This window comes from Leptopilina heterotoma, unplaced genomic scaffold (assembly GCF_015476425.1).
Source record: "Leptopilina heterotoma isolate Lh14 unplaced genomic scaffold, ASM1547642v1 Lhet_369, whole genome shotgun sequence".
Classification (NCBI taxonomy): Eukaryota; Metazoa; Arthropoda; class Insecta; order Hymenoptera; family Figitidae; genus Leptopilina; species Leptopilina heterotoma.
This window is the reverse complement of record NW_025111048.1, coordinates 870,869-888,084: the sequence shown is the minus strand read 5'-3', so window position 1 is coordinate 888,084 and position 17,216 is coordinate 870,869. Positions and strand designations below refer to the sequence as shown.

The following is a 17,216-nucleotide window of genomic DNA, read 5'->3' as shown; positions in this document are numbered from 1 at the left end:
TATATAGCGTGAATTTTGAAATTTATTTTTTTGAAAAAGTTTAATTGAATTTTTTTTTTATATTATTTTAAGTTTTTATTTTCTAATATTTATTTAATTGAAGAATTTAATAATTGAAATTTCGTAAAATTGAATATTGTAAAGAAATGAATTTGAAATTTTTCAAAGAACTTTTTCGAAAATTATTCAAAATAATCGATTTAAAGAAGAATTTTAGTTAAAAATTCTTGTAAATATAAATTAAATTTCTTATCACTCGGTTATGTTTAATTATTTATAAAACATGAAGATATCGATTACTTCGAGTCGAAGACTCAGAGTCATCGATATCTTCATGTTTTATAGGTACGAAAAATTTAATTTACAGTTTTAGTTATATTAAAATCTCTCTTCTTTGACTCGGGCTGGTTATATTTTTGTCAGTAAATTCGTAAATGGTCCGTAATTTTTAATTTTTGGTCCGTAAAGTCCGTATAAAATAAGAGTCAATTTGGAATTTGAAAGTAAAAGGATAAGATCAGTATAAGATGATGAAATCCTGTCGTTGAGGTCCAGAATCTGTAAAATTCTACTAAATTCAAGTGAATAACTCATATAACGAGGTACAAATGTTTACAGCGTCAACTACGTTAACGCGAACTATGGCGAACGTTGACGATAAAGTGAACTGTTGTCGTCGGCGAATAATGTTATCTCTTCAGAAATTCTACTCTTGAAGTTGCAAGCCACTTTGGTTACCCTTAGACCAATCTCGAGCTTTCCTATTCCGTCTAGTAGGATACTGTCGTTATCTACGTGACAAAAAACCAACATCCGTATGCTTATTTAGTCCTTCTTTTGAGTAAAGCAAGAAAGCTGAGCAGTGGTGTATAAAATAAAATAGTAGACTTGAATTCGAAATGTAACTCTCAGAATTCAAGTGGGTCGGTGAATTACATTTTATGAAGGAATTCATAAAGCAGAAATATTCTCGTTTCTTTATTTAATTCTATAAAATTATTTCACTTTTTTTCTAAAAATGTTTGTTTTCATAAACCTTTTGAATATAGTGTCTCTTAAAATCATTAAAACAAATTTCAAAGAAATTAGAAAATAAATTTTTATCACATTTTTCTCTGCTTTTATTGTTTTTCAAAAAAATCAAATCACGAAATTGTCATATATCACATACCTACAAAATTCTCAATCAATTTTTGTCTCCATTTGTATGAACAACATATTTCTCTATTTCCAATATTATATCTTCAAAAGAAAAATGAAAACAGAATACTGAGCACACCTCGTCAAACTAAAAGTGAAGTAGAATCACCAAAATGATAAAAAAAAAAATCTATACTGCAAGTTAATAGTATTGTTATATCCGAAAATATAACGAATTGTAATGTTAAATATTCTTATTTATTAAAATATCGAGTAAATAATTCTTTCTCGATTTTTTAAATCAGACAAATCCGAATGGAAAGCGATCTTCATTCTTCTCTTTACCTGATGAAAATGTTTTTTTATTTAGTCAATAGGAAAATTATACTATACAATTTCAATAAATATATACATTGTACATCATTAATTATACTTTTATTATTATTTATTGTAACGAACTATCATAATAATACTGGCAACTTGTGCCAAATGTTCATGTTGGATTTAGTTGCTCGTTACTGTAAAGAAATCTGATTTTGGCTTAAAGCCTATAAAAGCATAAGCATATTTTTTTTAAAGAAATCAAATTTGATTGTAATTCTTCTCAAGTTTATTATAATGGTATAATCTAGTAATTTAAAATTCACTTTTTATGAAATTTTTTTTTATAAATTTACTTCAGCTTGTTGCAATCTAATTTTTTTTTAATGAAACTGATGTTTTGTGATAATTTTTGTTAATTATTTAATCTTTATTTAAACCAGTTTTAACGACATTTTACTTATTTATTATTATTTTTTCATCAAATTTAATTGTTAATGCTATTTATCTGTAAAATAAGAGAAATTAAAGCAATACTTCGTTTTCATTAGAAGAAATTAACTATATAATTTAATTTTAATTTATAAAACAGACAATTAATTTTTAACCAAAAATGTTTTGATGTATATAATTGTTTATTTAATTTGTTTATAAAAATGATAAAGTTATTTAAATATAATTTATTTTCGATGATAATCTGATAGTTTGTCTGACTAAAATTGACTTTTTCTACTGAAAAAACAATTTAATATATTTACTAATATTGATTGATCATCCTATACCTAATAATTTTTTTAAATATGATGTCTGACTGAAAAGTGACCATTTCTACTAATAATAATTCCATAAATCCTGTGTATCAGTTTGTCTGGCTAAAATTGTCTTTTTCTACTGAAATAGAAATTTTTTCGAATATTGGTTTGTCTATAACGAACTTACACTAATAATGGAATTTCAAATAGTTATGTCTGACGAAAATGGACTTTTTCTACTGAAAAACATATTTTCTTTTATTTTTGTCAGAACTACTGAAAGTAGAAATCACTTTTTGATTGTCTGATCGACAAATGAGATCAATTATTTTTAACCAAAGAAAAATTGACTTTTACTACTGAAAAAAATATTATTATTTTAACATTGTCTGATTAATAATAATTTGTACTACTTATATTAAATTTTAAAAAATATGATTTTGGACTGAAAAGTGACGATTTATTTCTAATAATAATTCAATAAATAAAAAAAAGTATTTCTCGGGGACTCTTGTCGAAGTGCGTAAGGCCAATAGGGCAGGAGTATAAACAATAAAAAAAAAAAAAAAAAATAATTCAATAAATCCTGTGTATCAATTTATCTGGATAAAAATGACTTTTTCTACTGAAAAAAGAACTACTATTTTCCAGGTTTGTCTCTCTAATATTGACTTATACTACTGATAATAAATTCTTAAAATATATTATGCCTGACTGAAAAGTGACCATCACTACTAATAATAATTCAGTAAATCGTCTGTATTAGTTTTGCCTGAGTAAAATTGGCTTTTTCTACTGAAATAAAAATTAAGTTCATTAATTTTTAATTTTTAAATGATTTATTTTTTTTTAATAATTTCGGACTTAAAAATTACCACTACTACTAATAATTCAATATATTCTGTGTATCAGTTTGTCTGGCTGAAATTGACTTTTTCTACTAAAAACACTATTTTTTAGTTTGTCTGGCTGAAATTTACTTTTGTACTAAAAAACACTGTTTCTCAGTTTGTCTGGCTAAAATTGCCCTTTTTCACTAATATACACTATTTTTCAGTTTGTCTGGCTTAAATTGACCTTTTCTACTAAAATACAATGTTTTTCACTTTGTCTGGCTAAAATTGACTTTTTCTACTAAAATACAATGTTTTTCAGTTTGTCTGGCTAAAATTGACCTTTTCTACTAAAATACACTATTTTTCACTTTGTCTAGCTAAAATTGACTTTTTCTACTAAAAAAACATTGTTTATCAGATTGTCTGGCTAAATTTGACCTTTTCTACTAAAATACAATGTTTTTCAGTTTGTCTGGCTAAAATTGACTTTTTCTACTAAAAAAACATTGTTTTTCAGTTTGTCTGGCTAAATTTGACCTTTTCTACTAAAATACAATGTTTTTCAGTTTGTCTGGCTAAAATTGACTTTTTCTACTAAAAAAACATTGTTTATCAGATTGTCTGGCTAAATTTGACCTTTTCTACTAAAATACAATGTTTTTCACTTTGTCTGGCTAAAATTGACTTTTTCTACTAAAATACAATGTTTTTCAGTTTGTCTGGCTAAAATTGACCTTTTCTACTAAAATACACTATTTTTCACTTTGTCTAGCTAAAATTGACTTTTTCTACTAAAAAAACATTGTTTATCAGATTGTCTGGCTAAATTTGACCTTTTCTACTAAAATACAATGTTTTTCAGTTTGTCTGGCTAAAATTGACTTTTTCTACTAAAAAAACATTGTTTATCAAATTGTCTGGATAAATTTGACCTTTTCTACTAAAATACAATGTTTTTCAGTTTGTCTGGCTAAAATTGACTTTTTCTACTAAAAAAAACATTGTTTATCAGATTGTCTGGCTAAAATTGACTTTTTCTACTAAAAAAACATTGTTTATCAGATTGTCTGGCTAAATTTGACCTTTTCTACTAAAATACAATGTTTTTCAGTTTGTCTGGCTAAAATTGACTTTTTCTACTAAAAAAACATTGTTTATCAAATTGTCTGGATAAATTTGACCTTTTCTACTAAAATACAATGTTTTTCAGTTTGTCTGGCTAAAATTGACTTTTTCTACTAAAAAAACATTGTTTATCAAATTGTCTGGATAAATTTGACCTTTTCTACTAAAATACAATGTTTTTCAGTTTGTCTGGCTAAAATTGACCTTTTCTACTAAAACACAATGTTTTTCAGTTTGTCTGGCTAAAATTGACTTTTTCTACTAAAAAAACATTGTTTATCAGATTGTCTGGCTAAATTTGACCTTTTCTACTAAAATACAATGTTTTTCAGTTTGTCTGGCTACAATTGACTTTTTCTACTAAAAAAAACATTGTTGTCTGGCTAAATTTGACCTTTTCTACTAAAATACAATGTTTTTCAGTTTGTCTGGCTAAAATTGACCTTTTCTACTAAAACACAATGTTTTTCAGTTTGTCTGGCTAAAATTGACTTTTTCTACTAAAAAAAACATTGTTTATCAGATTCTCTGGCTAAATTTGACCTTTTCTACTAAAATACAATGTTTTTCAGTTTGTCTGGCTAAAATTGACTTTTTCTACTAAAAAAAACATTGTTTATCAGATTGTCTGGCTAAATTTGACCTTTTCTACTAAAATACAATGTTTTTCAGTTTGTCTGGCTAAAATTGACTTTTTCTACTAAAAAAAACATTGTTTATCAGATTGTCTGGCTAAATTTGACCTTTTCTACTAAAATACAATGTTTTTCAGTTTGTCTGGCTAAAATTGACTTTTTCTACTAAAAAAAACATTGTTTATCAGATTGTCTGGCTAAAATTGACTTTTTCTACTAAAAAAACATTGTTTATCAGATTGTATGGCTAAATTTGACCTTTTCTACTAAAATACAATGTTTTTCAGTTTGTCTGGCTAAAATTGACCTTTTCTACTAAAACACAATGTTTTTCAGTTTGTCTAGCTAAAATTGACCTTTTCTACTAAAACACAATGTTTTTCAGTTTGTCCGGCTAAAATTGACCTTTTCTACTAAAATACAATGTTTTTCAGTTTGTCTGGCTAAAATTGACCTTTTCTACTAAAATACAATGTTTTTCAGTTTGTCTGTTTAATATTGACTTATACTACTAATAATACATTATGTTTGACTCATTAGCGACCACTACTACTAATAATAATTCAATAATAATCCTCAGTATCAAGTATGGTCTGACTAAATGTATCTCTCTCTACTGAAATAATAACTGATTTATTTTTTATTTTTGTCAGGAAAAAAGTAGTTTTTACCTAGATGAATTGTGTTTTGTCTATAATTGACTTATACTAAATATTAAAATTTGAAATAATTATGTCTGATTAAAATTTACTTTTTAAAAAAAAGTTAAATTGCAATAAGCTGCAGTAAATTTATAAAAAAACAATTTCTTTTAGGCATATCTTAACCTAAATTTTAAATCTTTATATAATTTGTTCATAAAAATGTTTAAGTTATTTGCAAAATAATATTTTTATAAGGATAATCTCTAGGCGTAAAAATTTGTTTAAACAATAACTTTTAAAAATATTAAAATTTTGCAAAATCAGCATTGGGGTCATATTTCGATACGAAAATACTATAAAATTATTGATATGCAACAAAAAAATATCAATATCGAAAAATTAGTGGCACGCCTCAGAAATTTTGAGCCAAAATTGTTTTTGAATTGAAGTGAACAATAATTGATCAAAAGGAAACTTCCAAACATTAATTGATTTGGAATTCAAAGGATGCTTTGTGTATAATGTAAAGTCTGTTATAAGCAATGTAACTTTCATAAATATGACGAATTTTATCTATCATTTTTTTAGTTAGAATTTTTTATATAGATACAATTTGAAAGTAAAGAATGCACAATTAAATCTCAAAGACAATAGCATCAGCTTATGTCCTCGTTATTGATGATAAGTTGGGGTATAAAGAATTTTTAAACACGTATACATCATACTGTGTTCTAGTCACATACGATTGAAATATGATACTCTTCTATGATTTTACAATAGAAAAATATTTTATCCCATTCCACAGAGATATTAATCAAACAAAAGTTATTATTCGATAAGAGTAAAATCATCATATAAAGATAAAAACTAAAATTATTGTATCGTGTCCAAAAGAATATGTTATTAATATTATTATTATAATTGTGATGATAATAATAAATTACAAAAAGTTATAATATTATCTCTCAAGAATACTTATATCAAAGAAATATTTCTTTGAAAGCTAGCAGATCCGAAGTAAATCTCAGTGTCAGAATAATATGGAGGAAGAAATTTGTTACAGCCCTCTTTTCTTCTACAGATCTCCACTCGCCATCATAATGCTCCCCTATCCTTTAGTTAAGTCTGAACCCAAGTGAATCCGGGACAGGTTTCCTTTAGACTCTTCAGTTACCCGAAAAGTGATATTTCAATTCTATACAAAGACTAACGATGATTGAAAAAGAGTACAGAATATTTTCTGAATATTCAACATTTGAATTGAAAGTTTTTCAATTTTTTTTTTTTTTGCTATTATTATTATTATTATTATTATTATTATTATTATTATTATTATTATTATTAACATAATAAAACATCATAAATTTTGCCTGAACTTTAAAAAAAATTATTATATCTTTTTCCGCGCAATAAATTTGTACCTATATCAAATAAAAAAGTGTTATTGATTAATTTTGTTTAATACACATTTTTAAATTTACCGCACAATTTGTTCGAAGATTTATGTTATTTAATGTAAATTTATAATGCAAAATTCCAGAAGCGTTTTGTTTGTGTGAAGAAAAAATTTCCTATTGAAAAATATTACGGCTTGTTACATAAGGGAAAGAGGAACATAAAAAAGGTGTAAAAGTGTTACTCACATACAATATGGATGCTCCCCTAAAGGTCTTCTAGGTATTACGTATTATTTTTTAGAATTTTGCCTCACACTTTAGTTTTAAAATATTTTTATACCCCTATATGTATGTATATGTATATATGACGTTAGTTTAAAAGCTACATTTTAAAAAAATATAAATTTTTTGTAAACACATTTTATATCGTAAATAAATATAATCAGGGTTGCCACAAAACTTTAATTTCGTTTTTCTCTGATTTTCAGACAAAATTTTCCCTTTTTTCCCTGACCCTGAAAAATATCATTAACTTCGTTTTTAAATAAATATTTAATCATTATTATTTTTCTGTAGGAATTAAAATTCTCAAATTCAATAACTTATAATAAATTTAAGATGATAGAGTGATAAAATCATTATTTTATAACATAATAATATTGTAACTATTAACTCAAATTTTCAAAGATTTTAATTTAAACCCTTTTAAAAATTCAATTATTTCTAAAAATTCACACAATAACTCTTCTAATATTCAAATATTATCTAAAATTTTACCTAAAATTCATTTTTTAATAAATTTTTATCAGAAAATTTTTCGAAAATTTAATTATTTACTTACAAAAATAAATTATTTATTTAATAATTGAATATTTCTTAAAATTGAATTTTTAAGAAGAATTTTATTAAAATTTTTAAAAATAATTGAATTTATGGGTGAATTAAAAAAAAATTAAAGAATAAATGCAATTTTCTATTATTATATTTAAAATTGTATAAAAAATAATTAAAATTCTGCTATAAGTTTTGATATTTATGAAAGTAATAGAATTCTTGCAACGAATTTCATTTAAACAGTTTTTAATGAATTAAATTCCTATGAAGAACTTTATTTGTGAAAATAATAATTAAATTCCAAAGAAACATATAATTATTCATTAAAATAATTAATTTATTGTGAAGAATTTTATTCAAATTTTTTTAAATAATTGAATTTTTCAGAATTTTTTGAAACTTTTTAAAAATAATTATATTCTATCAAAAAATTTTATTAAAAAATTGAAAATAATTGTAATCTGACAAAAAATTTAAAAAATTCTTTTTTAAATAATTGAATTCCTGTGAAGAATTTGATTAACACTTTTTTTAATAATTGAATTTATGTGAAGAATTTTATTAAAAAATTTTTTAATAAATTGAATTTCTCAGAATTTTTTAAAACATTTTGAAAATAATTCAATTCCATCGAGAAATTTCATTATAAAATTAAAAATAATTGAAATCTGACAAAGAATGCAAAAAATTCTTTTTTAAATAATTAAATTCCTGTGAAAAATTTAATTTTTTATCAGAATTGAATTCTTGCAACGAATTTCATTAAAAAATTTTTTAATGAATTGAATTCCTGTGAAGAATTTTATTTAGGAAAATAATTGAATTCCAGAGAAAAATATAATTATTCATAAATAATTAAATAATTTCTTGTAAATAATTATATTCAAATTTCTTAAAATAATTGAATTTCTCAGAATTTAAAAAAATTTTTTGAAAATAATTAAATCCCATCGAGAAATTTTATTATAAAATTAAAAATGATTGAAATCTGACAAAGAATGTAAAAATTTCGTTTTTAAATAATTGAATTACTGTGAAAATGTTTATTTTTGAATAGAATTAAATTCTTGGGAAGAATTTTATTAAAATTTCTTAAATAATTGAATTGCTTTGATTAATTTTATTTTTTACGAAATAATTGAATTTCTTCGAAGATTCTTACAAACATTTTGGACGATAATTATTGTATTCCTAGTAGAAAGAATGTTATATTTTACGACATTAATTTTATTCTACGACTAATTTTATTATAATTTTTTAAAATTATAAAGCATTTTATCAAAAATTTTTTAAATAATTGAATTCTCAAGAAAAATTTTATTATTTATAAAATTAAAAATAATTGATTTCTAGCAAAGAATTTTATTCAAATATTTTACATAATTGAATTCCCTTAAGAAAATGTATTATTTGTAAAAATAATTGAATTCTTAAGAAGAATTTTATTGAAAATAATTGAATTGTTTAGGAAAATTTTATTAAAATTGCAAGATTAGTAACCAAATCTCGTAAAGAATTTTGTCAAAATTTTTTTAAATAATAGAATTTTAAGTAAAATTTTATTAAAATAGTAGATATTAAAAATAATTGAAATGAGGAAAATTTTTGAAAATAATTGAAATTTGCCAAGAATTTTATTAAATTTTTTTTTGGAAAATAATTGAATTTCGGAGAATAATTTTATTATTTATAAAGATAATTGAAATATTGAAGAGAGTTTTAAAAATTTTTTGAACATCATTGAATTTATGCGAAGAAGTTCATCACTTTTGACAATAATTGAATTACTGTAATCAGTTGTTCTTAAAATTTCTATTTAAATTTTAAATTCATTAAAAATTCATATTTTCTAAAATTTTAAATTAAAAGCTTTAAAGTTTGTCTATTTATGATGATTCTATACGCAAATCTTTTAAAATCCAATTAATTTTGAAATTTTTAAGTAAAATTATTCATTAAATAATCTATAAGTAATAATTTTAGGATAGTTCTTCAAAAATTAAGTTATTTAAAAAGAAATTATTGTCAGAAATAGAAAAAATTGAAGTGTTTGTATTAGAATTTTTGTCAGTTGTCAATTGCATAGTTTATGACGCAAACAAAAAAAAATCACCAAAATTCAGAATTTTCTCATAAATTCTAAAAATTTAATTTTTTCCACTACTTTTAATAAAAATCCCTGACTTTTCCCTGAATTCCCTGACTTGTAGCAACCCTGATTATTTCTAATCTATACTCTCTAAATCTGAATATGTGAAAATTCACATATTTGTACGTTATAAGTCGTCTTCTCGATCAATAAGTGCATATACACTTATAATAAGTGAAATTTCACTTAGAATAAGTGAAAAATTCACTTATTTATAAGTGTATATGCACTTATTGATCGAGAGGACGACTTATAACGTACAATAAGTGAAATTTCACATATTCAGATTTAGAGAGTAAGAATAGTTTTTTTTTTATTTATTTTAATTTAAAAGTAAATTTCATGTTTTTAGTTACAAGACTGCATTATATATAACATTAAACATTCGAAACATTTAATTCAGAGTGAGTAGTCGCCTAACATATTTACTAATGGATTGGCGCAGTTGTATCACTCGATTGCATTCGACCGTACTTGTTCTAAAAGGGTGTTTCTCCATTTCTGTTTCGTGATAGAAGTTGTTTTACTTCTAGGTGGAAGAATAGACCATGCTCACCACTACAACAATGCTTATCGCGCCTTGGATGAAACACTGGCTTTGGAGGAGTCCGTCAAGGCAATTATGGATGAGGTGGATCTCTCTGAAACTCTCTTAATTGTCACTGCTGATCACTCCCATGTTTTAACACTTGGCGGCCTTGCTACACATCGAGGGAATCCTATTCTTGGTAATCTTTTAAATCCAACTTGTAATTATTATTTAGTTGACAATTTAAAAAATTTTTTTTTTAATTTTTTACAATTTTTATTTTTTTGTTAAACTCTTTTGTTTCTCACGCACTGTGAACGATTACAACCTCCATTACTTGAGATATTCATCAATAGGAATCGTGTTACGAATGGTGTCTTTTGAAATTATGGTTTCGATTTGTTCAATGTCTCTCCTCAATCACCGACTGTAATGAACTGGAACTGAGAGACCAAGACAAATCTGAACTAGTTCGACATTGTAACATTAAAGGTTTTTGTATCTATCCATTCGAAAACTGTATGTTCTCACTTTTACATCTCAGTAAATCGTGAGGTATTAAAAACTGTTGCAGATTAAATTAACACCAAAAAAGATTAAAATAATCAATTTTCGTGTTATTTTTTACAATGAATGAAATTTAAGTTCATTACATTTTTTTATAACTATAAAACATGAAGATATCGATAACTCCAAGTCTTCTACTCGAAGTGATCGATTTCTTCATATTTTATAATAATTTATGATGACCAAGTAATAAAATCATTTTTTTATATTATAAGAATATTTATACTTCTTCAAAATTATTTTCATTATTTCAATTCAATTATTATTTTCAAAAATTGTTAACTACAATTTTACTTTATATCAATTATTTTTAATAATTTTCGAAAAACTTCTTTGACAATTTTCAAATCCATTTGTTTACAATATTCAATTTCACGAAATTTCAATTATTCCTAAATTCTTTAATTAAATGCATATTAGAAAATAAAAACTTTAAATAATATAAAAGATAATCCAATTAAACTTTTTCAAAAAAATTAATTTCAAAATTCAATTATCTGTAAAAATTCACGATATATTGCTTTTAATATTCAGTTATAATCTAAAATTTTAACTGAAATTCATTTTTATGAAATGAAAATCAATTTTTATTAGAAAATTCTACAAGAATTTAATTATTTAAATGCAAAAGTAAATAATTTATTGAATAATTGAATGTTTCTCAAAATTCAATTCGCATAAAGAATTTTATTAACAAAATTTTTAAATAATTGAATTCTTTTGTCGAATTTTATTAAAACTTGCATGAACATAATTACTTTTTTCAAGGAATTCAATTATAATTGAAAAAACTCTACGATGAATTTTATAATTAGTAAAAAACATTGAATCCTTAAGAAGAATTTTTCTACTCTTAAAAATAATTTAATTTCTGCAATAATTTGTAACTTCTCTGAAATTAAATTTTGTTCTAGTGTTTTTAACTAAAATTCTTCAGTAAATCCATTATTTTTAATAATTTTTAAAAAAGTTCTTTGAGAATTTTCAAAATTCATTTGTTTACAATTCAATTTTACAAAATTTCAATTATTTGGAAATTCTGCAATTAAATATATTTTGAAAAATAAAAACTTGAAATAATTTCAATAAAAATCCTATTAAACTTTTAAAAAGAATTAATTCTGCAGAATTGTTTGATAAAAATATAAAAAATTAAGAATTTTAATGATTTTAATTTGAAACTTTTTCAAAATTTAATTATTTCTAAAAATCCACATTATAATGCTTTTAATATTCAATTATAATCTAAAATTTTAACTAAAATTCATTTATAAATCAATTTTCATTAGAAAATTCTACAATTTAATTATTCAAATGCAAAAGTAAATAATTTATAGAATAATTGAATGTTTCTCAAAATTCAATTCGCATAAAGAATTTTATAAACAATTTTTTAAATAATTGAATTATTTTGTCGAATTTTATTAAAACTTGCATGAACATAATTACTTTTTTCGAGGAATTAAATTATAATTGAAAAAACTCTACGATGAATTTTATTATTAGTAAAAATAATTGAATCTTTAAGAAGAATTTTATTACTCTTGAAAATAATTGAATTTCTGCAATAATTTGTAACTTCTATAAAATTAAATTTTGTTCTAGTGTTTTTAACTAAAATTCTTCAATAAATCCATCATTTTTAATAATTTTTAAAAAAGTTCTTTGAGAATTTTCAAAATTCAATTGTTTACAATTCAATTTTACAAAATTTTAATTATTTGGAAATTCTGCAATTAAATATATTTTGAAAAATAAAAACTTGAAATAATTTCAATAAAAATCCTATTAAACTTTTAAAAAGAATTAATTCTACAGAATTTTTTGTCAAAAATATGAAAAATTAAGAATTTCAATGATTTTAATTTGAAACTTTTTCAAAATTTAATTATTTCTAAAAATCCACGTTATAATGCTTTTAATATTTAATTATAATCTAAAATTTTAACTGAAATTCATTTTTAAAACCATTTTTATTAGTAAATTCTACGAGAATTCAGTTATTTAAATACAAACATAAATAATTTATTAATTTCATGTTTCTTGAAATTAAATTCTCATAAAAAATGTTTTCACCAAATTTTTTCAATCATTAATTTCTTTCGACGAATTTTAATAAAATTTTTAAGAATAATTACATTTTTCGAGGAATTCGATTAAAATTGCATTAAAAATAATTGAAATTCTGCAATGAGTTTTATTATTTATGAAAATAATTGAATTCCTAAAAGAATTTTAGTATTTATGAAAATAATTGAATCCCTGTAAAAATGTTATTATTTATGAAAATAATTGAATTATTGCGAAGAAATTTAAAGAAAAATTTGTAAATAATTGAATTCCTGTAAAAAATTTTATTATTTATGAAAATAACTGAATGTTTGCGTAGAATTTTATTCAAATTTTTTTTAATAATGGAATTTTTTTGGAAAATTTTATTGAAAAAGTAGATATTAAAAATCATTGAATTTTAGAAAACTTTTGAAAATAATTGAAATTTTAACAAGAATTTGATTAAAATTTTGTAAAATAATTAAATATCAGAAAAGAATTTTATTATTTATAAAGAGAATTGAAATTTTGACGAGAATTTTTAAAAATTTTTGAACACAATTGAATTTAGTAACTATGTTACTAAGTTAGTTAGTAAGTTAGTAACTAACTTACTAACTTACTATTCTTCCTGGAGAATCTAAATTCTTTGATTTTTTACAAATCGTTGACTTTGGTGTTTTATTTAAGGTAAAATTTCATTCATAGTTAAAAATAACACCAAAATAGATTATTTTAATCCTTTCTGGTGTTAATTTAATCCTAGAGGGTTTAAACTGTTGCAGATTATTTTAATCTATTCTGGTGTTATTTTAACACCTCACGTTTTACTGTGTATCTCATTGCTGTAAATAAATTTGATTTTCCGAATTCTTGAACTGATTGGATATCATTTTGAAACAGAACTTTAAAATTCAGATCTTTCTCAGAATTATTTTATACTTTCATCAGTTTAAAAATTTAATTTTATTCCGTTAGAGTTTGCGTACATTTTTTTTGGATTTAGTTACTTTAAAGAATAAAGATGGCTCTAAAATGAAATGGAAAAGTGCATTTCGTTGACAATAGTGTAAACGCTCGAAAGAACCCGAGTGATACCTACAAAACGAATTCCTTGAAAGAGAGAGAGAGAGAGAGAGAGAGAGAGTGGTTTTACTCTTAAAAAATAGTCACAAGCCGAAAAAAAGGACAAAAATTTTCAATTTTTTGTAAATCGTGAAAAAGTACGTACTCTATCACAATAATGCATTATTAAGCTATTAAACGTATTTGGTTTTTAATTTTTGTACTTTAAAATTAGATTATAAATGCAGGTTGGTAAATTGCTCTATAAAAACGCTTTCTGGTTTTTGAATTTGCAGTTTATAATTTTCAACATAAAAGATATTTTTCAATATTTTTTTTTTTTTGTTTATTTGTTTTCTATTTCCATAGTTGTAAAACTCTCGTCAAAAAGAAAAATTGCCAAGAATAAACTGATAAAAATTACAACAGGGACACTCACGATTACTAGGTCATAAATCATAAAACTTGGGCAAAAGTAATAAAGAATTTTTCGTTTTGATATCTAAAAATGAAATTGTTGACATCACAATTGCTGATACAGCGAAACATAAGAATTTTACTAAATCTTAACGCAATCTTATGGCTTGTTCAATACTTAAAGTCTTTATTAGATACTTTAAAGATTTATTTTCAACATTTTTTTTTCTTTTATAGACTACTGCCTAATCAAACTTTACAATAAAATTTATATCATAAAGAAACAAACATATCTTCTCTGTTTTTTTTTTTTTTTTTTTTTATAGTTTATGATTATTCGAAGGAATTGAAATCGATATTGAAACGAACAATTACTTATCAATGGTGCATTTTTTATGTTCTTAGAAGAAAAAGTACTTGTTTTCAAAACATTATTCCCTGGTTGAAAATTTTTTACGACACTGAATTTTATGGAACATTTTGTGTACTATAAACTTATTTATATCTTTCAATGGTGGACCGATTTTCCTCAAGTCCCTGTTGTACCGTCCAATCGCGTTCAACCTTTTCTCCTGTATCCACTTGCAATTGAATAAGATCCAATCTTCGCAAACGTCATACATATGTAATATGTGTGTGTGTGAGTGTGTCTATTTGTGTGTTAAATCGAATCGCCAGTAAATGTAAAAGAGAAAAATTTTCCCTGCCTTAACGACGCTTCAGACTTTCTTATCGAATAAACTCCTGTTACCGGATGAATGATTTGGGTACGCTTAAAAAAAGCAGTTTCTTTAACCTGTTATCCCTCAATAATCACCAGTTTTTCAAATTGAAAATTGAATTTTAGATTGCTAAAAATATTGCAATCAATTTAAAAAAAAATTTTCGAAGTGGATTTAAATTACTTTATAAAGTGATGCTTTTACAAGTCATTTAATAATAATAATAATAATAATAATAATAATAATAATAATAATAATAATAATAATAATAATAATAATAATAATAATAATAATAATAATAATATAGATAAGTGGTTAGAATTATATTCTTCCATAGTTGTATTAATGTTGCTATAATATATGATTTTGGAAAAGTAAAAATGGAATAAAATTTAAAAGTGTGTCGTTAAAGAAGCGACAATTTTTTTTATAAAATTTTTATGTTTACATGTTGTGGCAAACTTTGTGACAAAAATTTGTACATTTGGACGTTAATAGATTAATTGAAAAAGCTTATGACATATTTCATATTAAATTGAATATATTGACACTCAAATTTTCGTGTAACGCAATTTATTACGCTGTTAACATTTATTTTATATTATCAAGAGTCAATATTAATTCTTTATTAAACTAAAAAATTACTCCACTTTTTTAATTAAAAAGTATAATATAACATTTTTCTAATATCTATATATAATATTATTATAGTGATAACGTATACTATCATTTTAAACATATTCTATGAGAAAATCTGCAGAGATTACTTTTTCAATCGATAAATTTCTCTTAACCTGCAGCTCTAATAACAATTCCAATATCTGATCACACAAGTTCTTTGATCCCTGAGATCGTAAGATGCAGGGGGGAGAAGGATAAGTACTGTAAAATAGATAAGGTCGACCTACAGTCAAACTACAAGTTCCCTTCGAGTTAATCAAGCGAGGATCTTAGTAGAAAATGGCACGTAAAGTGAGACACTAAACCATATGTCTGATGCTAAATTTTCTTATCATTTAACGTTATTTAAATAAATTGATGATGATGATGATGATGATGATGATGATGATGAAAGAATTTGAAAAAACATTGCTATTTCAATGTTGACAATAATAGAACAATTACATAAAACAATATGTCAAAGTTATACTTTATGAGAGATAAAAACTGTTGGTTTAAAAAATTTCCAAAAAGGCAAACTGTTGATATAAACTAAACACAATTTTAAATAGTTATAAGACAAATGTTAACTCAGTAGAATAAGAAAAAAAATTTACCATCATTTGTCAGGAAAAAAAATCTTCTTAAAATATTGTTGAATTTTATAAAAAGTGACATTTTATATTTTTGTTCGACAACAGTAAAAAATCATAAAATCTGAAAAAAAGACAATTCACAACTTTATGACCCTAAACTCAAATATAGCGTTGTTCTTTTAAGGGCTCGTGAAATATCGTCGTAAATTGCTTTCGGCAAAACAATTTTTTAAAAGTTATTTTCTAGAAAAATATTTTTTTAAATATTTTTCGATAATTTAATTTTTATAAACCATTTAATTTTAGATGTTTCTATCATTTTTTTTTTTTTTTTTTTTTTGGTTGAAAACTATTCTCCGCATTGAAGTGTTTTATTTTTTAAATTTAGATAAACTAATTTTAGAAATGATAAGAGATTTTACATGGCACGTCATTATCACATTCGCTACAGTAACTAGTATTGCATGTTCCGGGAGACCATTAACCCCCTCAACAGAAGATTAGTAAAGCAGATCGCGAGAAAACTTACGAGAGTCGTGCTAAGGTCTCACGAAAGTGCATTAAATTTTGTCTTGCAAGTTAAATTGGACAATGGATTTCAGTAAAGGCTATATGAATTTAGATGGCTAACGTTACAAACGCTACGCTATGCTTCATTATTTCCGTTGGAAAATAATTTAACCGGCTAACTAAGTTTTTTTTTAATCAATAAATTGACTTTCAATTTTTCAATAATACTTTTCTGGAGTTTTCTCTCTTTTTTAAAAAAAAATTG

At 23.3% G+C, this 17,216-nt stretch overlaps 1 protein-coding gene across 1 annotated transcript in view; it reads left to right on the top strand.

Moving 5' to 3' along the window:
• LOC122505773 (alkaline phosphatase-like) overlaps positions 1 to 17,216 on the top strand; it is a 178,327-nt gene that overhangs the window by 138,621 nt on the left and 22,490 nt on the right. Inside the window, exon 7 of the mRNA XM_043617594.1 lies at positions 10,367 to 10,561. Coding sequence (XP_043473529.1) covers positions 10,367 to 10,561 — 195 coding nt within the window. The remainder of the gene's footprint in view (positions 1 to 10,366; positions 10,562 to 17,216) is intronic.